The 24,119-nt window shown below is 40.2% G+C and overlaps 1 protein-coding gene across 3 annotated transcripts in view; it reads right to left on the minus strand.

The window, feature by feature from the left end:
* DPP10 (dipeptidyl peptidase like 10) overlaps nucleotides 1-24,119 on the minus strand; it is a 580,058-nt gene that overhangs the window by 162,517 nt on the left and 393,422 nt on the right. For all 3 annotated transcript variants that reach the window (XM_081006655.1, XM_081006654.1, XM_081006656.1), the window contains one exon: nucleotides 15,610-15,705. In XM_081006655.1, the coding sequence (XP_080862781.1) occupies nucleotides 15,610-15,705 (96 nt within the window). The remainder of the gene's footprint in view (nucleotides 1-15,609; nucleotides 15,706-24,119) is intronic.

A 24,119-nucleotide genomic window follows, 5' to 3' on the forward strand; every position in this document is an offset into this window, starting at 1 on the left:
TGCCCACCTTATCATAGCCGATTTAACCGTTTCGTCTTGTGTATTCCATTTCAACAGCAAGTTATACATCCTTGAAAGTACCTTAATCTTTGGTTCTAACAATTCTGTTTCTAGTTTCGATTTCTCCACCTGGAACCCTAATTTCTTATCATTTTTGAAAACTTCTTTGATCTGAGCGTAGTGTAACCAATCTCGCACTTTGTCTTTCATTTTCTCTAGACTCTGCAATTTCCATTTGTCTCCATCCTTTTCTAGTATTTCCCAATATTTTGGCCATTTAGCCTCCATATTGGGTCTTTTTCGGGCCTTGGCTTCCAAAGGTGAAAGCCACCTTGGTGTTTTATTTTCCAGCAAGTCTTTATATTTTGACCAGACATTAAACAATGATTTTCTGACAATATGGTTCTTAAAGGCCTTGTTTGCTTTAACCTTGTCATACCATAAATATGCATGCCATCCAAAGGTATTGTTAAACCCTTCCAAATCCAACACATCAGTGTCTTCAAGAAGTAGCCAGTCTTTTAGCCAGCAAAACGCTGCGGCTTCGTAATACAACTTTAAGTCTGGCAGGGCAAAGCCCCCTCTTTGTTTTGCATCGGTTAATATCTTAAACTTAATTCTGGGCTTTTTGCCCTGCCAGACAAATTTGGAAATATCTCTCTGCCACTTCTGAAAGCACTCCGTTTTGTCCAAAACCTGAAGTGTTTGAAATAAGAACAACATCCTTGGCAATACATTCATCTTGATAGCAGCAATTCGGCCTAACAAAGAAAGTTTCAATTTTGACCAACTATCTAAGTCTCTCTTAATTTCTGTCCAACATTTTTCATAATTATCCTTAAATAGACTTAGATTTTTTACTGTTATGTTTACCCCTAGGTATTTTACTTTTTTTACCACATTAAGTTCCATCTCATTCTGAAACCGTTCTGACTCTGTATTAGTCAAGTTTTTCCCCAAAACCTTAGTTTTCTGTTTATTTAATTTAAATCCAGCCACCCGACCAAAATCATTAATCAGTTGTAATGCTCTTTTCGTACTGGGCTCTGGCTTCTGCAAGGTCAAAACCAGGTCATCTGCAAAAGCTTTTAATTTATATTGTTTCTGGCCGACCTGAATTCCTTCCACCAACCGGTCCCTTCTAATCATGTTCAATAGCACTTCCAGAACCGAAATAAATAACAGCGGGGAAATAGGGCAACCTTGTCGTGTCCCTTTTTCAATTTTAAACTCTTCCGTAACCACATTATTAACTATCAGTTTAGCTTTCTGTTCTGAATATATCGCCTCAATCCCATTCTCAAAACCCCGTCCCACTCCCATCTCTTTTAAATTTCCCATCATAAATTTCCAGGAGATATTGTCAAAGGCCTTCTCCGCATCTATAAAAATTAAAACTGCTTTTGTATTTATATCTGTTTGCAAAAGTTCCAAAATGTCAATAATGTTCCTTGTATTAGCAAACAGATGTCTTCCTGGGAGAAAGCCAGCCTGGTCCTTATGAATTACTTCATTTAAAACTTTTTTAAATCTATTTGCCAAAATGTCTGCAAATATTTTATAATCCACATTTAAGAGAGAGATGGGACGGTAGTTCTTAAGTTGTGTCTTTTCAGCTTCCGACTTTGGTATTAATGTGATAAACGCTTCCTTCCACGACTCCGGTGCCCTCCTCCCCTCCATAATTTCATTGCTGACCTCCATCAAAGGTTGTATCAAGTAGTCTTTCAATGTCTTATAGTACTTGGAGGTCAGCCCATCTGGTCCTGGAGATTTGCCAAGTTGCATGTTCTGGATAGCTTGTTCGATCTCCTGTCGTGTTATTTTAGAATTCAGGATTGTCCTATTTTCTTGTGACAATTTAGATAATCCGTTTTTTGCCAAAAATTGTTTAATCTCAACGTCATCTTGCGGCCCTTGGGTATATAATTTTTTGAAATATCTCTGGAAACACTTTCTGATGTCCACTGGATTCTGGATATTTTTTCCATCAACCTCTAAGTTTGTAACAGTATTTAATCTTTGTCTTCTCTTCAACTGCCAAGCTAGCAGTTTTCCACATTTATTCGCCGACTCAAACGTTTTTTGTTTCATTAATTTAACCTTCCATTCAATTTCCTGATTTATCAATTTGGAATATTGTGTTTGATAAAGTTTAATTTCTCTCAGAGTTGGCTGTGACTTCGGATTCACTCTTAGTTTCTTCTCTAGTTCTTTTATTTTATCCAAGATCTTATCTTTTTTCTCATTTTGTGTTCTTTTCTTCACTGCATTCTGTTGTATCAAGAATCCCCTCATTACAGCTTTACTTGCGTCCCAGATTATTCTTTTTTCCACCATATTATTCATGTTTATCTCAAAATAATCCTTCAAAACTTTTTGGGCCTTCTTGGTAATTTCCTGATCTCTAAACAAATTGTCATTCATCTTCCATCTAAAGGATCCAGTTGGTAATAGTGTCATATCCATCTTTACTGCATTGTGGTCGGAACAGGTCTTTGGGCAGATTTCCACTTTTCTGACCTTAGGTGCCAGGCCTCTAGAAATCCATATTTGGTCGATTCTTGTCCAGGTCAGTTGGGCTTCAGAAAAGAATGTTCCCTCTCTTCCTAGTGGGTTCTTTGTCCTCCAAATGTCAATCAAGTCCATATTGTCAGTCATTTCAAAAAAGGTTTTAGGTAGTCTGCCGTCTTTTGTAACATTTTGACTTTGTGACTTGTCCATGTTAGTTGATACGACCCCGTTCATATCTCCCATCATTATGATGTTGTTATAGTCTAGATAATCCAGCATTGTCTCCTGCAACTTCTTGTAAAATTCCGATTTCCCTTCATTTGGTGCATAAATTCCTAATATCAGCATTTTCTCTCCTTGATGTTGTATCTCAATGGCCAAAATTCTTCCATGTTCATCTTTAAATAGGAATTTAGGTGACAGGCTCTCTTTTGCATATATCACTACGCCTCTCTTCTTAACTTTGTCCGAAGATACAAATTCCTGGCCCAATCTTTTATTTATTAACACTTTTCTGTGGAGCCTCGTCACATGTGTTTCTTGTAAACAAATAATGTCCAATTGTTCTTTTTTTAATATATGAAATATTTTCTTCCTTTTTTCCGGAATGTTACAGCCATTAATATTCCAACTCAACAGTTGCAGAGACATCCTGAATTATCTGGTTATTTTTCAAGGGGTGGTATCTTCTCAGGAACTTCAGGTTCCACAGGTGCTGATGTTGGTGTTGGCGTTGCCTCAGGCCCAGCAGGTAGTTCAATTCTTTTTTGAAGGTCCTCTCCGTGTGTAGACAGGAATTTGTCTCTCTCCTCCAGTGTTCTAACTTTAACCTTTCTCCCTCTAAAGGTAAAAGATAATCCTTGAGGAAATTCCCACCTAAATGGAATTGCGTTGCTCCTTAGTAGTTTAACAAGTTCAGAATAGGCGGTTCTGAGGTCAAGCAGTAATCTTGGGATATCTTTATAAATTTCAATTCTTCTGTCCAACACCTCCAGTGATTTTACAAAGTGTAATCCCAGAATCTTATCCCTTTCCTCCTTTGATCTCAATGTTATCAAACAGTCTCTGGGCCTCTCCTTCTTTATGAATCTTCCAAGTCTGTAAGCTGACACAATTTTAAAGTCCTTTTCTTCCAAGTTCCAGAACTTGGAGAATTCTTTAGTCAAAAACTCAGTTAGATTTCCTTCTTCTGCCTCTTGTAGTGATCTAATCCTTAAGTTATTCTCACGATTTCGCAGTTCTATCATCGAGAGATAAATCTGGTGTTCCCCAACTTGTTTAGTGAGTGGTCTTACCTCTTGCTCTAAATTTTCAAATCTTTGTCTAGTGTCCTCAGTCAATTTCCGATTTTCTGCTGAGGCCTCAGTTAGCTGTCCGATTGCTTGTGCATTCTGTGTCACTTGTGTGGTTAATTTGTTTAAACATTCTGTATTTTTATCAATCTTTGCTGATTGGGCATCTGCTTTCTTGTCCAAAGCTTCCAATTTTTCAAAGATTTTATCTAGTATAGAGGCAGATGCTCCTGAGGCCATATCTTCCAATTGTAACTGCTCTGCTTCGCCCTCACCCTCCACTTCTGAGGGCAAAGCAGGCACAGATGATCTGCGTGTCTGTAAGGCTGAGGTTAGAGTTGTTAAAGTTGTTTGTTTAGCTCTCCCTCTTTTTCTTGTGCCACTCATTCCAACGTTATCTATCAGTCAAGGTCACACTGAGTTGTTCCCATGGGAATGGAAAGGTCCAGAGCAAGCAAACAGCAAGGGAATCGAAAGTAAAAAGTGTATGTAAAATCACTGTTATAATCCAGTCCTCTAGAGGGAGCTTGATCTATCTTTCAGAGTCTAAATTAATGTCCAAGAACCTTCAGATACAAATACTTAGCAGAGTTTATAAATGGTTACCTTGTTGCAGACAGTGCTTATTTATTTCCAAAAAGAATGTTTCAAATTTAAAAGGTATCAATACCCTCAGATTGTTTCCAGTTCCAATATGTTGTATCCAAATCTGCAGTACTGACAGCTCCCTTAGTACTCAGGCAGCTCCTGACTCTGGGTTTCACCTTTAAATTTGTAATCCAATAAGAGGAGGAAAGTCAAGTACAAATAAAGATCCCAAATCTTTAACTTAAAGTCTTTACTTTAAAATGCAAGTTCAAATAGATGCTTAGACCTGTAAAGTTTAAAGTCTCTTTCTTTTCAGCCTCCACTCCTCCAGCTGATTGCTTTTTTTCAAGTTCAATGGCTGCGGAAGACGGACTTCCTGCTTCCACGTCTCTCCGCTCACAGCCAAGTTCAAGCCAATTTAAATTTCTCTTTTAAAATCTCAAATTCCAAGTGATTCAGTCTTTTACTCACAAATTAGTTGCTTTTTCGTCCGGATCCGTAATTTGGCAGGAAAAGGGATCAGCGCTCACCGACAGCAGCAGCGCGGCTTCGCTCCTCAGGCTGCGAAACGGCTCACAGCGCCGCAACCCCCCTCCGTGCTCCGGAGCCCCTTACGGGGTTCCTTCTGCACTTGGAGGGTCGCTCTAGGCGCCCACCGAGCCTCAAGACCCCAGGCTCTTGCCGCCTGGGGTTTTCCGATGTGGGTCTCCGCTTCGCCGTAGCGGACGACCCGTTGCCTGCGGAGCCTCCTCTCCCGTTCAGAAGAGGACCGCCATTGTCGTTCGCGCCGCCCCCGGAAGTCCCTACAATCTTTAGTCCATAGACAATTAAAATTCCATACATTACTGTATACATTAGCATTATACAACTGCAAGAGAGAGTTCTGAGGTTGGGAGAGCAGCCCAGTTTTAAAACTGAAAAACGTTAGAAATTGAAAGTTTTCTCATAATGGGCCATCAAGAACAAAACACTGAGACCAAACATTTTGGATAGAAATAAAGGCCCAATCAGTGTGGAACACCAATACTCCAACTCAGTCCAAAACCTGATTGTGTGTTTTTTCTTGATTTCAGTGTTTAGCAATTTTATTTTAACAAAGTTCCCAGAATTTAATTATCCCAATAGAGAGAATATGAGTTTGTGTAGCCCCATTAATGGATGTAAATCAATCTACATTTACTTATTTGGCAAAGAGAGACATGGCTGCTATAGTCATTACTAGTTGGCAAATATATCCCACAAATTGCCTGGAAACTTTGTCAGACTGGGATAAACAAAAACATACCAGTTGCCAGTGGTTCAATTTAATGTTACTCGGTATGTGCACCACGTCCAACTTTTGCAGCAGTAAATTAAAAATGTAATTAAGTCAGACCATCAAAAACATAATCAACCAAATCTCATAGTACTTATTTTGTTCTTGTAGCACATATTCCTAACCAAGGGTTAAATTGCATCTGTGTACCCAAGACCCAAGTGTGGGTGTAATGCCTAAGCAGCATTTCCTGCAGGCAATTTGTCTAAGCGGAGTGTCCAGAAAAAAATTATTGCAAGGCAGTGATAGAAGCTCTCTATCAAATATCAGGCAGAACTGGCTATGAGACAAGTACACTTGTAATTTGCAGAAATATATCCTCAAACTCTAGGGATTCATCCATCCAGACAGACAGACATATGCTTTTAATGTCCACAATTCTCCCGCTTCCTGCCCCCTAAGATTGTGATAGCAGCTTCTGTACTATAGTGTAAGTACCATTATGAGGGTAAAGGTAAAGGTAAAGGACCCTGGATGGCTGAGTCCAGTAGGACTTGACTATGGGGCGTGGCAGTCATCTCACGTCAGGCCGAGGGAGCCAGTGTTCGTCTGCTGACAACTTTCCAAGTCATGTGGCTAGCATGACTAAACCGCTTCTGGCACAATGGGACACTGTGACAAGTACCAGAGTGCATGGAAATGCTGTTTACCTTCCTGCTGCAGCAGTACCTATTTATCTACTTGTGCTGTTATGCTTTTGAAATGCTAGGTTGGCAGCAGCTGGGACAAAGCAACGGGAACTCACCCCATCACATGGACTCGAACTGCCAGCCTTCCAATTGGCAAGCCCAAGAGGCTCAGCGGTTTAGACCACAGTGCCATCCACTCCCTTCTGTTATGTATCAGCAATGGTAAGAGAATGGTGCAGTAAGGACTGAAGTGGTCACCACACAACTATAAAAACTTCCCCAACCAATTCAGTGATTTCCCCATCTTTTCCATATATGTCTATAGCTGAAGATGTTTTTAAACAGAAATTTATGACGTAATATGGTGGTTATTCAAAATTACATTAACAGAGGATCAAAGCCTGTGGCCTTGTGAAAGACATCAAGGACATTTGTTGCAAAAATCAAGACTGCCAATACAAACTAGAGTCTGTATCAGCCAACTGCTCTCTGAATCCATTTCAGATGGAATAATACCACCCTCCTCATTTGAAAAAGTGAACATTATTTAATCTAGAAGATTGCCACTCACCTGAAAAGAATAATGTTGTTGCCAGTTGGACAGACAAGCAGCAAACTATGCTTGTTATGCCCTCATTCTGTACATCTGCTATTTCCTCATACTGGTACAATGACTGGCCAGATTTGTGAATGGAAGAGTGCAGCTGTTATTATGCGATACAGTTTCCCCATGTCAGATGGAGATCAAAGCAATGCTAAAGCAACCACGCACACATTTGCATGGAAGCATTGTCATTCACCCTAACCAGTCCCAGAAGAGTTCCACCAGCAGTCCATCTACATTCACGAGGACTCATTTCAGTAATGAAAACCAGCCTGCGGAGTTTGCTGAAACTACATTCATCTCAGATACACTGCACTGAAGAAAATGACTTTTGAGCCGATGCCAATTCCACTCAGGAACCTTATAAATTTGAAAACTTTGGGGATCAATCCGTTACTTGGTAAGAGTTGTGGGTAAAAAGACATACCAAAGAAATTCACCCATAATAATCTGGCATATCCAGCATGGGCCTTACTGAACTCTTGGACTACACCAAAAGCTCCCTGCTAATAAAATGTCCTCACAGCTCTTTGCCTCCCAGTTACAATATACACAATTGATTTTAGCACTTTGGACAGGGTGATGATAAATGAAGATTGATTATTATTTTTGATTTCATTTCTATACCGCCTTGTATTTTTAAGGAAAAAAATCTCAGAGTGGTTTACAACACATTAAAACATTGAATAAAATAATTTTGAATAAAATAAATTCAAGCTTCAAGGAAAATATTTCAGATCCTTCTCTAAGTAAACTGTCACTTTCCCCATATTTATTTACCTACTTAATTTAATTGCTTGGCTTGTATCGCTGTGTGTCCATAAAGAAAAGTTTAACACCTATCCCAATGAGAAATTTATAGAAGAAATTATTGACTTTTTTGTTTAAGACCCTCAGAGACTCAAGTTTTTGTTTAAAGAGCGTTTGACTTTCATTTATATTTTCCTTTATGGATAGACAAGCGTTAACAAGAGAAATTCTGTCTGGTTTCAGAACTTATGTCTGACATTCACCACAACCAAGGCAAATTCTATGTAGTGAAATTCAGCCTTAGGGTTTTAAAATTTGGTTTGGAGTAGTATTGTTCAATGGGCAAACTAAAGCTGAGTTTTTCTAGTGCCTGTTATTGTTAAACAGACAAATGAAGCAATTTGTTACAAGTTAGTTCTGAAATATATAATCTCTAACTCTAATTTGATGCTTTTGCCACAGTGCTTGTCAAGTTTAATCTTCTGCTGTACCAGTATTATTGTCAGTGTCCCATACTGCTTTCAAACTTATATTAGAACCCATAACACATGTTAGGAGGTCCCTGTAAATAATAGAAACAGAACCTTCTAGAGTACCTACAGAGGCTTATAGAAACTAATTAAAAGTTAAGGATCTCAACTGGCTGTTAAGTTCTGAGGAGAAGTTTAGCGAAAGTTTTTATTTGTAATAGCTGGAAACAGTTTTTCTCTCCACCAATTGAACTCTATTCAAAGATACATTATTATTAAACAAATTATGTAACCTATATAGGCCTTTGGATTTTTTCCATTGTTCATATTGAGCGTATTTGATAGGGTATTGGGGTGGAATTCAGTATTGAGTTCTTACATTCATTCCATCTCTGCAAGCATTGCAGCTTACCAACTGAAATAATCCCCTTCTCTGGCTCTTGTGTACTGTTTTGGGGTTCTCCCCAAAAGGACAGAGCCCTGTCCTCTGCCTGCACCTCAAAGCAGAGCTGGTACATCACATGAGGCTGGGCACCATTGGCAGTAGCCTCCTTGCCCATTCTCCAGCAGCTGCCCAAGCAAGGAGACCGACAGCAGCTGTAGTAGGTTGGGTATACCTAATTTGCCTTCACTATGATGTGTGTGCATTGTTCTTCCCACTAGTAATGTGACTATTGTTTTTACCATTGACTTTATTCCTTTAGTAGTTCAATAGAAAATGTAAGGTTCTGGAACAGGGGTAGAAATTTAGGCACAACATTCATTTTTACTGCTCATATCTGCTCGAACCAAGTCCATTTGCACGCTTTGCATCTTTTAAATTGCATCAAATCTTTGGGGAGAAGAATACCAAGGTATTTAATGCAGCTATCAACATTCCTTTAATCAAACAATTATCATGGAAGTTGACATGCAGCTGGTTCCTGGAACATTTTTTTCAAAGCTTTCTCAGACAGTGCAGTGCAGGTGCCATGCTCTGAAGGTGTTCCTAGTACCTTTACACTGATAAATAAGGAGACAAGCAAGCAACCTTTAGACAACCTCATAAGTAGGATCCATAACATGTTTCTTAAAATTTTCTGTGTGATTTGTTTAGCTTTTTCGCTTTAAAAATCCACACAGAACCAGGATAGGATGAGAGAGGTCAGTTTTTTGGCATATTCAGAAACAAGATATAAAAGATTTGGACCTGGTTGTTAATCGCTAAACAGAGGATCATGGTTTTGCTTTGTTGCAAGGGCTCATGGAAACTTTCCAGGATTAGAAGTCTGTATTCTTCAATTTTCACAACCAATGTCTATGTTTTCCTTCATGCCACAGCAATTGGCAGGTTATGGTGCTTATTTATGAATGCTCTGGCTGCTTGGCTGACTAGATAAATGTACTCTGACTGCCTACTAGAGCCGTGTGTTTTCATCTCTTATCCCTGGGCTTTGTCTTCTATGCATCCTGTTATCCTTCCTCATTCCCATTGTAAAGTGAACACTCAAGCTCTCCACCCATCTTGGCCTGAAGCTTGTGCACCTGGCCCTGTGGCTCCCTGCCCTACATTTCTATCTGCAGTCCAACTTTTTGGTTTCCCATCCTGAGGTCCTGCTGCAGTCTGCTTACTGACTACACCACAGCCAAAATCATTTCTCACAGATCTGCTGCATCCTCCAAAAGCTCTCTTTCGCTCTCTTTGCCTGCCAATATATCATCCTTCCTGTTGCTTTTCTCATCCTCTACATACTGTCACAAAGAGCTCTACAGGATCAGCCTTCTGATGCCACATTAATCATTTTTAGCTCCATGACTTCTTCCATGCTTCTCACTGTGCTCTCAACAATTGCGTCCTTAATGTTTATCAGGAAACATTTTGCTTTTCCTGTAAACTTTCCACCCTGTATGCTGGGACTCTTAGAAATATGCACCTGTATTCAGACTATATTTAGTTTATTTTAGAGCTGCTTGCTCGTAACTAGCTAAATGCAGATTAGCACGCTTCTTTGTGAATCCTCCTTACTCCTGTCTGTTTTCTAGGCTACTCAGCTAATTTTGAATTTTGAGAGAATGGTGTGGGCACCAGTCACAAAATGGTTGCCATGGGTGTGTGGCATAACACAGAATTAGAGACAGTACAGTCATAGTGAAGCTTTTTCCAGAATTATATTTCTGTACTGGAAAAGCTTTGATTTGTTGAACTTTTGCCTGCCATACAACTGTTAAAGGGACAATAAATTACAATGCTAACCCTAAATCAAAGCCCATTTGCCTGGATGCAAGCTCCATTAAACACAGTAAGACTTACATCTGAGCAAGTGATAGTGATTATGATTCTTTTTCTGGCCCTGACTTTCTTGTCACTGCCTTCCCTGCTGGTTCCGGATTTCTTAATTCTGAAAGAGATCTGGATTTAATTCTGAATATATATAGCCATAGCCATTAGGAAGACGACAAAGTATCTGGAAATTCTGGGAGTGGGGTGGAGCCACTCTTCTCATACATTCTAGTACTGGCATCCCCAAACTTGGCCCTCCAGATGTTTTGGGACTACAGTTCCCATCATCCCTGACCACTGGTCCTGTTAGCTCGGGATGATGGGAGTTGTAGTCCCAAAACATCTGGAGGGCCGAGTTTGGCCATGCCTGCTCTAGTGGGACTAAATTCATTTCCACAGAGCAGACTTTGGTAAATAAAATTTTGAATATTTGCTGTGCAGCAAGATGCACCCATGGGCTAAATATATTTATAACAAGCAAAAGTTATAATGATGGGAAAGAGTGAGTAGAATGTGACAAGAAGGGGAAAACAACATATCTCTTTTCCTTTTCCTCTCTTCCTATGCAGTTGTTTGCACGCAAGACAATTCTGTTAATAGTCAAGTAGGGACGGGAAAGCATCTCCCCAGTGCCTCCAAAATCATTAATATTTTGCAAGCATTCCCTTCAAATATGCACAGAACCTCAAGGGCTTTGCAAGCACTTAAAATAAATGCTTGCAAAAAAACCAACAACACACCAGTGGCTCTCTTCCTTTTGCAAGTCGAGGGAAACCGTGGGAATAATACAACTTTACCTTTGTTAGAAAGGTGGGAGATAACCACTGGCAGAGGAAACACACCTTACTGGCTGCACTTGGTGAAATTGTTGCCAGGGGTGGTATGCCCACCCACTGAAGAGGACCCTTGGAGCACGACAACCTCCTTTGCGAAGTAGCTTTTCGCCCATAGCAGAAAATTTTCACAGTTTAGCCCTTCAATGCTTTTCTCTGTGTACATGTTGCTTAGAAGTGTTGCACCTGAGAAAAATGCTACTGCATGTGTGTGGCAGAAAGATCATCCTGAAAAGGGACTCAGGGTTGTCAGTGGGTGGGTGCCTCCCAGCAAGTTTCACATCATAAAATCATCTGGGACAAGTCAGCCCTTTACAGGCATATACCCTGTTCCCCCTTCATGATTATTATTATTGTTATTAATCTTTCTTTCTTTCTCTTATAGCTTGCAGACATCTGAGTAGAACTGAGGAAGGGAGATCTGTCTGAGGTGGGCTGTGTTAAACTGAATTCTGCTTACAACACTTGAGCATTTTTTCTTCAGATTGCAGCGCCATCCCTACAAAGTAGCCACCTGAAAAGCAGGTGTTGTTAGAAGAAACAATTGTGATAATTATGATATTAAATCAGAAACAGGAAACTGGGTAGCTGCTATAATTGAATTCAGTCCCCCCCCTTTTTTTTTTTTAGTTTCCCATTTTGCAAAAATATCAACATAGCAGTGTAAGTCCACAAAAGTGTCCCTTTAATTATTAAAAAAATAAAACTTGCTTACACTAAGTATCAAGTGTCATGCATTTAAAAGATGCAGGTGCCTTCACTTTAGTCTTTTCAGTGTCTGCTTAAAACATTAATGAGAGGTTTAAACAAATCTAGTGCATGTTTACTCAGAAGTGTGCATAATGGGATTTGCTTTCTAGCATGTGTTTGGTATAGGAGTTGCCAGCATAGTTCTGCATGTTTACTCAGACTTAATTCCTATATCAGAGCTTTCCAAAAGTGTGTGTGTCGCGACACGTTAGTGTGTCAGCTGCAGTGAGTAGGTGTGTTGCACGAAAGCTCCTTGCGCTCCTCTTGGGGCTAGAAAAGGGTTAGTTTAACCTCCAGTTTGCTAGTAAAACTGAATTACTGTGTTATGAAATTATGCATGTCTAAAACGTGTTTGGAAAGTTCTGTCCTATAGTATTCATTGGTGGTGTTTTAACCAGTGGTGGTGATTCACCTATCCAGCTCCATCAGCAAATCTGCAATTGCACAACACGGCTGTCCCCACTCTAATCCCCCTGTGCAACCCCCTGAAATTTGGTTTATGGTGGGGGGGGATCAGGAGGGACCCCTGAACAAAGTATGAAGGGAGAAGGTGGATCATTCCATGTGAAAAGCTGCAATGCTTACACAGAATAACTGGAAGAGTATGGCACTGATTTCCAGTGTATTTAGAACTACAGCAAAGCACTCTGTTGTGTTCTCAGATGAGAAACAAGCTGAATTTACCCCATAATTGCAATATATGAGGTCCATTTCTTGTTATGCCTCTTGTCCTCTGCTTCCCTGCCCAATCAGCTTTGTTGTGCATAGGGAACTTCCTGGTGACTTGTTCACTGAGCCTTCATCCTGATTTGTTTACAGGGAGATTAGTCAGTATTGGAATGAATGCTGATTAAATAGCCAGTTTGTTTGCCTGTGGCCTTATCTGATCAATTACCTATCTTATGAAAACCTTCACATACATATTCCTGGCCAAAAGAACAGCTCCTGAGTACAAGAAGCATTCAGGCTACAATCCTAACTCAATTTACTTGAGAGAAAGCCCAATTTAATTAAGTTGGGCTTACTTTTGAGTAGACATGGTTAGGCTAGTACTGTGGGTGGCTAAAGATACTATAATAATAGAACTTGAAGTTTGGCCAGTTTCCTTTGTAGGCATAGGAGACTAATGTGTATAGAGATTACTAGTTAAAATGACTTTCAAATAATGCAGCATTTGTGTATGTTTTCAGGGGGGAAACCTTACCAAAAACATGCCTGTAGAAAATAAATATGACAGTGTTTCAACAAGTATAGCCACTGATGAATTTTCATGGCTTAAACAATTATTAAAGTAAAAATTTATATTAAGAAGTTAGAGTCGCTATTCTTGTAATATAGTGATTTCCAAAGATCTGATACTTTCAAATTAATTAGAGGAGCCCTAATATGGATCATGCACTGAACCAACACTTGAATGAATTATGGGGTCCCAAGATCCAGCACACATCACTTTCCCCAAGAATACTACCCCATGTCCATGCCAATTTAACTGTACTTTACAAAGATTTTTGCAACTGAATTCTCATGCATTCCTTTAATAGCCTTGCCTTTTTGTAATTCCAAACCATCTGATAACCATTTTAATACCTCATAATTCAATGCAGCAGTGTAGTTTAAGCAAATTAAGGCCATTTCCTCCCATTTCTACTTCTGTGGCATAGCCTATACTTCTCTTTCAATGTGCCCTTAATCTTAACACATTTTGTATCACTCACTGGCAGCGTTTTAAATTTTCACTTTTTCAAAATTAAATGTTAAAAATCAATACTACTAAAAGTAGATGCACTCTCATTTAACATCTTCAAAAGCCTGACAGACATCTAGACCTCTTTTCAGAATCATATTAGAGAACAGTGGCTGATCTGATAGAATTTAATTATAGCATAAAAGACATAGGCCACAATCCAGAGAGCCCATTTACATGCTCTCAAGGGATTGTTCATGCAGAGCCAGGCTTTCTATAGCTCTCTTTTGGTGCATTAGGCATCAGCACCTGTAACCAACTTGTGGGGGGTGGGAAAGGGAAGCTCTTTCAAAAATCTGCTATAAAATTTGTGTAGAAATTAAGAACATACCATTTTGTGTAAGAGGTTCTAGCGTGCCAAGATAATTGTGACTGAGATACAGTGAAAATACCAGTGTTACAAACTCAGTGAAATGATATTGCAAAGAATGAATGCTGCTGCTGTCTTAAATATAGAATTGTGAAATATAATGCACTCATTAGTATACGAGACTCTCCCCGAGAAACACTTTGCTGAATTTATCAGTATGAGAACTTATTTCATGTCAGTGTCATGATCACTTGATGACATGCCACAAGGTAGTGACTGAATTGATATTATACCTTATTTTTGAATAAGAATTAAGTGTTATTGCCATAACTATTTGAATGCACAGAAAAAAAGTATGAACATCAAAATCTGAATTTACAAAATATTATCTCAGTCGTGTACCAATTATTGCACTTTTCTTGTCAACCCTTCATCCAGTTCTCATAAATAAGTGTCGTAAGACGATTCCCAACATGCCTGACTAAATCAGGGTTTTTTCCAGCATATGGTATTTATAGCCTAGAAAGAACTGTTTACGAAACAAGGCTCACATTATTATTTAATCATACTAAACAGAATAATATCCAAAAGACAAATACAAGGCCCATGTTAGATTTCTGTTCTAATATCTAATAGATACAATATCATCACACACAGACAACCCTTCTCAACCCTACAGCACTGATGCAGAGAAACCGATATCCATATACAATTCTCCAAAGCACTTCCATCTACTGACTACAATGTGTGAATTATAGCATGTATGAGTTTGGTTTAGGAGAAATGCTCAAAGTTGTGTGGGTGTGTGGGTGTGGGTGTGTGGGTGTGTGGTGCATTTGAGTTCTTTACTTTAGAACTGAAGCTCAGATTATTCATATTTAAGCCAGTGCACTTAGACCAGTTTTACTTAGTTTAATACTAATGTTTGCTGTCTCCAAAGGGACTTTCATCCTTATAACAATATTAATTTAAGCCTTATAGTTCTGCTGTGCACACATAAAACAACTTTACAACATTATTGAAATCCTGACGTGTCAATGAATTACAACATACATTGGTGTTTCAGAATGGCTTCTTTATCATACCTTTCTTTTTCTGCCTGAAGAATGTTAGCTTGCATAAGTAATTCTTAACACATGTACCTCAGGACCTTTTCCCAATTCCATACTTGTTCCAGGAGATTTATTCATAACCAAACTTGCAGCTCTTCCCCATCTCACATAAGATGGTCTGCAAGCTGTTTAGTTTCTTGAGCCATACATCAGCTTATTGACAACAATCACTACTAAAATGCAATAAGTTTTTTCATAATTCTTGTATAGATGCAGTTATGGTGGAACTATTTGGACACTTGGGCACCTGAAGTTTCACAACATGATAAATCATAGGTTGTCCAGATCTTAAGACCAATCCTCAATAGAAAGAAAATTCTCACATGTAGACCTCATAATCAAATTAAGAGTTGGGTTGGTACAGCGACTGATTTCCCCTCTAATATCCCCATTCCCAGATCTTTCTATATATTACTAAAAAGAGTATGTGCAACATACCATTGATCCATTTGGCTTCTGGATTGTGAACTATAAATTCTTTTCTGAAGAGGTCTTCTAAAGACAATCTGCTTTCTGATGAATTTGACAGTTCATCTAAAGAAAAAGTAAAAAGAAAAGTGAAACAGCAAATCACACTTTTTAATATAGAAAACCCAGATTATATTACCAAATGCTTCACACAACACCAGACCATATTGAAAGCTGAATCCTTCCCATTCATGAAAAATAGATTTTTATTTCAGCAACAGTAAGGTAAAGGTAAAGGGACCCCTGACCATTAGGTCCAATCGTGGCCGACTCTGGGGTTGCGGCGCTCATCTCACTTTATTGGCCGAGGGAGCCGGTGTACAGCTTCCGGGTCATGTGGCCAGCATGACTAAGCCGAACCAGAGCAGCACACGGAAACGCCGTTTACCTTCCTGCCGGAGCAGTTTCTATTTATCTACTTGCACTTTGACGTGCTTTCGAACTGCTAGGTTGGCAGGAGCAGGGACCGGGTAACGGGAGCTCACCCCGTCGCGGGGATTCGAACCGCCAACCTTCTGATCGGCAAGTCCTAGGCTCTGTGGTTTAACCCACAGCACCAGATAAAATATTATTGGGGGCGGGGGAATCACTCACAATTTTGGCTGGCTGTAATCTCACACATATACATATGTGAGTTCTGTGGAATTCCAGGAAACCACAGCTTCCTACAAGATTTACATTTACAGGTATGTGGGAAAGCCCTCTGGTTGCTGGATGCAGCCAACTACAGGGTCAAAGCCTGCAGGAAACTAGTGACAGTGTTCCCTCTTCCAGTTCTGCAACCATATCACCTGCTGCAGGTGATGCCGTGGTCCTGGGGATATTATTGCTTGCTTGAGCATCTTTCCCGACATTTTAAAGCCATAGACTACTAGGTAACTTTATAATCTGAGCACATTTTCCCCCACCTGGAATTTGTTCAGGGTTCTTGTTCTCTCTCTCCCCCCCCCCCCCCATTTTGGCAAGACTAAGGCTGGATCTAGACCCGTCAAAGCAGCAATTCAATTAAACACGTTGTAAACCATACAGGGTAATCCAGTAGGGAAAGATGGGACTCCACAGCACCATCTAGTGTCATAGTGTTATATTGCATATGCAACACATATAAAATGCTTTTTCTTTACCAATCTAACTGAGTCCTAGGTAATCTGCACCTTTAAATACTTGCTGTGCAGATCTCTCTTCTCAGCTTTCCTTTATGAAATGACTATTTTTATTTTTATTTTATTCCTTGAAGCTTTTTTTTCTCTCCATAAAGGCAGAATATATAGAGATATATGGTATTCAAAACACAGGTCACAGCATTTCACTGTAAGAGCTTAAGAAAGACAAGTACACCTTTTCTACAAGCTCATGCTTGTCTTTCCTGGCACCCACACGGTGCCCCCCCCCCCCAAAATTAGGCCTGAAAGACACATTCTAGCGTGGTTCCTCTGGTTTGCAAATCGGCCCACAAGCCCTAAAAGGTTGGTGCCCAATGGAGTAAAAGAACGATTAGAAAGTTTGCTAAGTTTCTCTGTGAATTTACAGAGGGGATAAAAACAGCTGAAACTGGCAAGTCCCAATTGAGATGATATACCATTTACCTTTACCATTATATTTGGACTTTTAGATGACAAGTTTACAAAGAAAGAATATATTGTTGTTGTTTAGTCGTTTAGTCGTGTACGACTCTTCGTGACCCCATGGACCAGAGCACGCCAGGCACTTCTGTCCTCCACTGCCTCCCGCAGTTTGATCAAACTCATGCTGGTAGCTTCAAGAACACCATCCAACCATCTCATCCTCTGTCGTCCCCTTCTCCTTGTGCCCTCCATCTTTCCCAACATCAGGGTCTTTTCCAGGGAGTCTTCTCTTCTCATGAGGTGGCCAAAGTATTGGAGCCTCAGCTTCAGGATCTGTCCTTCCAGTGAGCACTCAGGGCTGATTTCCTTAAGAATGGATACGTTTGATCTTCTTGCAGTCCATGGGACTCTCAAGAGTCTCCTCCAGCACCATAATTCAAAAGCATCAATTCTTCGGCGATCAGCCTTCTTTATGGTCCAGCTCTCACTTCCATACATCACTACTGGGAAAACCATAGCTTTTACTATACGGACCTTTGCTGGCAAGGTGATGTCTCTATTTTTTAAGATGCTGTCTAGGTTTGTCATTGCTTTTCTCCCAAGAAGCAGGCGCCTTTTAATTTTGTGACTGCTGTCACCATCTGCAGTGATCATGGAGCCCAAGAAAGTAAAATCTCTTACTGCCTTCATTTCTTCCCCTTCTATTTGCCAGGAGGTGATGGGACCAGTGGCCATGATCTTCGTTTTTTTGATGTTGAGCTTCAGACCATATTTTGCGCTCTCCTCTTTCACCCTCAATAAAAAGGTTCTTTAATTCCTCCTCACTTTCTGCCATCAAGGTTGTGTCATCTGCATATCTGAGGTTGTTGATATTTCTTCCGGCAATCTTAATTCTGGTTTGGGATTCATCCAGCCCAGCCTTTCGCATGATGAATTCTGCATATAAGTTAAATAAGCAGGGACACAATATACAGCCTTGTCGTACTCCTTTCCCAATTTTGAACCAATCAGTTGTTCCATATCCAGTTCTAACTGTAGCTTCTTGTCCCACATAGAGATTTCTCAGGAGACAGATGAGGTGATCAGGCACTCCCATTTCTTTAAGAACTTGCCATAGTTTGCTGTGGTCGACACAGTCAAAGGCTTTTGCATAGTCAATGAAGCAGAAGTAGATGTCTTTCTGGAACTCTCTAGCTTTCTCCATAATCCAGCGCATGTTTGCAATTTGGTCTCTGGTTCCTCTGCCTCTTCTAAATCCAGCTTGCACTTCTGGGAGTTCTCGGTCCACATACTGCTTGAGCCTTCCTTGTAGAATTTTAAGTATAACCTTGCTAGCGTGTGAAATGAGTGCAATTGTGCGGTAGTTGGAGCATTCTTTGGCACTGCCTTTCTTTGGGATTGGGATGTAGACTGATCTTCTCCAATCCTCTGGCCACTGCTGAGTTTTCCAAACTTGCTGGCATATTGAGTGTAGCACCTTAACAGCATCATCTTTTACAATTTTAAATAGTTCAGCTGGAATACCATCACTTCCACTGGCCTTGTTATTTGCAGTGCTTTCTAAGGCCCATTTGACTTCACTCTCCAGGATGTCTGGCTCAAGGTCAGCAACCACACTACCTGGGGTGTACAAGACATCCATATCTTTCTGGTATAATTCCTCTGTGTATTCTTGCCACCTCTTCTTGATATCTTCTGCTTCTGTTAGGTCCTTACCACTTTTGTCCTTTATTATGGTAATCTTTGTACGAAATGTTCCTTTCATATTTCCGATTTTCTTGAACAGATCTCTGGTTCTTCCCATTCTGTTGTTTTCCTCTATTTCTTTGCATTGCTCGTTTAAGAAGGCCTTCTTGTCTCTCCTTGCTATTCTTTGGAAATCTGCATTCAATTTCCTGTATCTTTCACTATCTCCTTCGCATTTTGCTTGCCTTCTCTCCCCCACTATTTGTAAGGCCTCGTTGGACAGCCACTTTGCTTTCTTGCATTTCTTTTTCATTGGGATGGTTTTAGTTGCTGCCTCCTGTATAATGTTGCGAGCCTCCACCCATAGTTCTTCAGGCACTCTGTCCACCAAATCTAAATCCTTAAACCTGTTCCTCACTTCCACTGTGTATTCATAAGGGATTTGGTTTAGATTGTATCTTACCTGCCCAGTGGTTTTTCCTACTTTCTTCAGTTTAAGCTTGAATTTTGCTATAAGAAGCTGATGATCTGAGCCACAGTCAGCTCCAGGTCTTGTTTTTGCTGACTGTATAGAGCTTCTCCATCTTTGGCTGCAGAGAATATAATCAATCTGATTTCGATGTTGCCCATCTGGTGATGTCCATGTGTAGAGTCGTCTCTTGTGTTGTTGGAAAAGTGTGTTTGTGATGACCAGCTTGTTCTCTTGACAGAACTCTATTAGCCTTTGCCCTGCTTCGTTTTGATCTCCAAGGCCAAACTTGCCAGTTGTTCCTTTTATCTCTTGATTCCCTACTTTAGCATTCCAATCCCCTGTAATGGGAAGAATATCCTTCTTTGGTGTCACTTCTATAAGGTCTTGTAAGTCTTCATAGAATTGGTCAATTTCAGTTTCTTCAGCACCAGTAGTTGGTGCATAAACTTGGATTACTGTGATGTTAAAAGGTCTGCCTTGGATTCATATCGAGATCATTCTATCATTTTTGAGATTGCATCCCAGTACAGCTTTCGCCACTCTTTTGTTGACTAGTTGTCTTTGTCCATGGAGTTTTCTTGGCAGGGATACTGGAGTGGCTTGCCGGTTCTTCCTCCAGGTGGATCACGTTTGGTCAAAACTAGCCACTATGATCTTTTAGATGACAAGTTTACAAAGAAAGAATATATAGAGATATACAACCAAATTGAAATACAGTATATAAAAAATGTTGAACTCCTCACTGCATCCACATTTACACTAATCCTACTTCCCTTGAAGCATGCAACTCTTCATTTGAAAGCCTTAATTCCAGTCCAAATATAGCTTATGAATCCCCCAATAAACATGCAGTTTTGCCCCTTACATCCCATCTTCAACAGTATTAATACGCCTTCCACCATGCACTAGCAATCCAATACTGAATGCTGCTGGAAAAGGTTGTTGTTGTTGTTGTTGTTTAGTCGTGTCCGACTCTTCGTGACCCCATGGACCAGAGCACGCCAGGCACTCCTGTCTTCCACTGCCTCCCGTAGTTTGGTCAGAGCTGGAAAAGGTAGGAGGCCCCAATTCCCAAAGGATGTCATGAGGCAGTGGCCATGCTGATACCATGCACTATTACTGACTCAGCAGCCATTTGCCACCACACTGCTCATGTGCCTCCACTGCCTCTTCATTGATGCCCTCCAGTAAGGCTACTGGGTTCCCTCCTTCATTTAGCAGTGGTCAACAGCAGAAGCTAGTAGTCTACTGGGATTTCATAGAATCATAGAATCTTAAGAGTTGTAAGGGAGCCAAGAGTCATCTAGTTCAATCCCCTGCAATGCAGGAATCTCAGCTAAAGCATCCATGACAGATGGCCATCCAATCTCTACTTAAAAACCTCCAAGGAAGGAGAGTTCACCACCTCTCATGGGAATCTGTTCCCCTGCCAAACAGCTCTTACTGGCCACCTGATCGTTTTGGTCCCTAGGAAGCATTAATATTCACAATACATGTAATTAATTAGGTGTTCCCCCCCCTCTATGGCAACATTTTCTGAGCCCCCTGTTTCTTTGCTATAATCATCTTCAAATCAGGATTCTGTAAATTTATTTGAAAATCACTAAATGTTAAATAAAACTGGCACTTTTTAAAAAACCCTAAAAGAATCTCATGAAACCACTGAGAGTGGGGGAGAACCCTTTAAACCATTAGACAGATAGTAGCAGCTTTGTTGAAGATTCTGAAAAGCTGGCTTTGTTGCATGTTTTTGAAAATATACTTTACCATATAACATTACTGAAGATGGTATTGAGAGCCACACATTCTCTTGAAAAATGATGTATCTTTTTGTATGTAAGCTGGAAAATTCACATCACATCACTGTCCAACCTTTTATTTTTTTGTACTAAATCTATGTTGCTACCTTTGTCTAACGTTTCAATAAATGTTGTTCTGGCTTCAGAAATCTCACAAATTCACAATGCGCAGTTTATACAATGCAGTAAAAGTATTTCCCCTTCACACTGCAAAAACCTTCTGAATCCTGTAACCAGGGGAACTTTTCTTTTGATACCTTTGTGAATTCATATGCATACTTTATATTTCTTGCCTCTTACTGGAGCATATTCCTTTCTCCTTAATGTTTATTCTCACATTTCACAATAGGCTATGCATTTTCCATCTCCATTCAAGATTATATTGAATTATTCATTGACAGTATGACATTTCCCAATTCCTTAACTGGCTGATAGATTTTTAAATTTGAAGATATAGATACTGAGTATAGATTGCAAGCCAGAATAGAATTCTAAGCTGTTTAAAAGCTCCACCAGAATCCAAAATCATGATTGCAGAAAATTAAGCAGGAGATTTAGCTAATGTTGCCCAACAGGAAAGTGTTCATGTACTTCATTATGACTATGATCCAGTCCTTCTTGGAAAGAGTTTATACCCGTCCTCCACAGTTGCCACAGCCCATGAAACAATGGGCCCACATGGACTGTGTGTGCACTACAGTTATCCCTAATTTGCTAGACATTATTTCAGGGGCTGGAATGTGGTCATGTAATCTGACATAAGCAATCATGAAGACTGAGCATCAAACATACAACTAGAGTACTTTGAGTGTCCTCCTGCAATCTGTTTTATTATTCCTTCGTGCCGACTCACTTAGCAGGCCTCATGAACTACTTATATCCAGTAAATGCTGTATTGAGGCCCTTAAACTGGTGCTCCTCAGGATTTGATAAGACACAAGCTATGATACTTATAGTTTTGATAATGTTAATTATTTTGCTTTATGCCTAACAGTGCAATTGTTCTGCTGCTGTTTCTTCCATTCTTCATCCCATCACCGAAATTCTTTCAAATCTGTAAATCAGGGTTTGGGCTGTAAAGATGCCATTGATAAAGGTGTCCTCTGTCAACAACACATCATAAGAAGTTGTGCTGGAGTGCTTCTGCCTAGCAGGTATTCAAGCTCAGTTTATTTTCCCTCATCTATCCCACCACTGTGTCCGGGCATTAGTCCAGGTCCTGCACAACCTCTCCTGATTCAGATGTTATGGAGAAATAGAGCTGTATGTCATCACTGTACTGATGGCACCTTGTCCCCAAACTCTCATTGCTATCTCCAGCAGCTTCATGTAAATATTAAATAACATTAAAATAGTGCCCTGCAGCACCCCAGGCTGTGAAAAAGCACTCTCCCAATGCTAATCTCTGGACTTTGTTCCATAGGTAGGACTAGAACCACTATAACTGAGATATTCATAAAGAGATTTGGTTGTCCTCTATCAATCAAACAAGTTTCTGACCACACAGCCCAAAGCCCATAGTTACTTGGCCAAACCAGACCAATTATCTGCATACCTCAGATGCAGATTCTTGTTTATAACTGGCCCAGTTGTATGTGTTCTGTGTACTGCTGCAAAATAACCTATTTTGATTGGTTGGGTCCCGAAAGTTGAGTATGCTTCTTTGCATGAGGGATTGGTGCCTGTCCCCTTAAAGGAGGTAGTGGCACAACAACAACTGCAAAAGCCAGTCCTGGATCCAATTCATTGTAACAACTATCATTCAGTCACAAATACTTTCTTTCTAGGGAAGTGATTGACAAGGTCGAGGTGGAACAAATGCAGACATTTCTGTAGACTGATTATTTGGGTGCCAGTCTAGTTTCAGTTTGGTTTGGGACCAAGTCAGCCTTATAGTGAGACTGGCAGGCAGAGTAGAACCCTGCTCCTTCTGCTTTTGTTCAAAAACAAATTTTGTTCAAAAACAAGCTCCCGTAACTTTTGCTTGGATATCAGAACTCTAGCTGCTCATTGCTACATAACTATATCTGAAGAGTGTGTGTGTGAGCTGGGGAGACAGCTTCAAAATATTCTCCTTGACTTTACAATAATACTAATGCCAACAGTTAGGTTAAGATGAAGTGTGCTTTATATGTTTGTTGGTCACCAGATTCCAGGAATCAATGAAGAAACACTCAACCTTCACCTGCCAAACACGTCACCACCAAAATCATACTGTGAGGCTGCGTTGATTTTCTCCTCATTTTTAAAGAGATGCTTGTATCCAGGATGCAGCATGACTAAGTGTAGCCAAACAAGTAATTTACCATTGTTTGGTCTCTTAGTTGCAGTCATAAAGCTTCACACTGTTGTTGTTGTTGTTGTTGCTGTTGTTGTTGTTACATTGTGACAAATGAAAAGATAATTATCCTATGTGCATACCTTATTTCACCAAGCTTCTTTTGTGAATATTATGCATAGGCTTGAATGTAAAGAAGTCAGTGTTTAAAATATACAAAAAGAAAAAATCACGTAAAGGGACAGAAAATGCCAGATTATCTTCCCTGGAGCAGAGGTCGCAGTCTGGCGTGGCTGCGGCAAGCCACAGCAGTAGGGAGGGGGCACCCTCTGTCCATTTGGCCAATGCACAACAGGCATGGGGACAGTCCACCAAATTTTCAAATTTAAATTGCCGAATCATGGGCTGTCTCAGGGTGGGGTTTGGAGTGGCACACCTCACTGGAGACCACCTCTGGGTGTCTCCAGTCAGGTGTGCTGCTCAAGCACAAAGATTGGCTGCTCCTGCTGTATGCAGTGCAGTCGGCTTTTGAACTCCCAACCTCCCATCCCTTTATTCCATGGTTGCCCTGGTCAGGACGTTCCAAGGACCTTGCTATTCAGGGCCAGTGAGGAATTTGCCTGCAGATAAACTGGGCCTATCTGGGGTTTTGTCTACTTCATAGCAACTACCAGAACTTT

The sequence above is a fragment of the Podarcis pityusensis genome, assembly GCF_964106645.2.
Source record: "Podarcis pityusensis genome assembly, chromosome: 1".
Classification (NCBI taxonomy): domain Eukaryota; kingdom Metazoa; phylum Chordata; class Lepidosauria; order Squamata; family Lacertidae; genus Podarcis; species Podarcis pityusensis.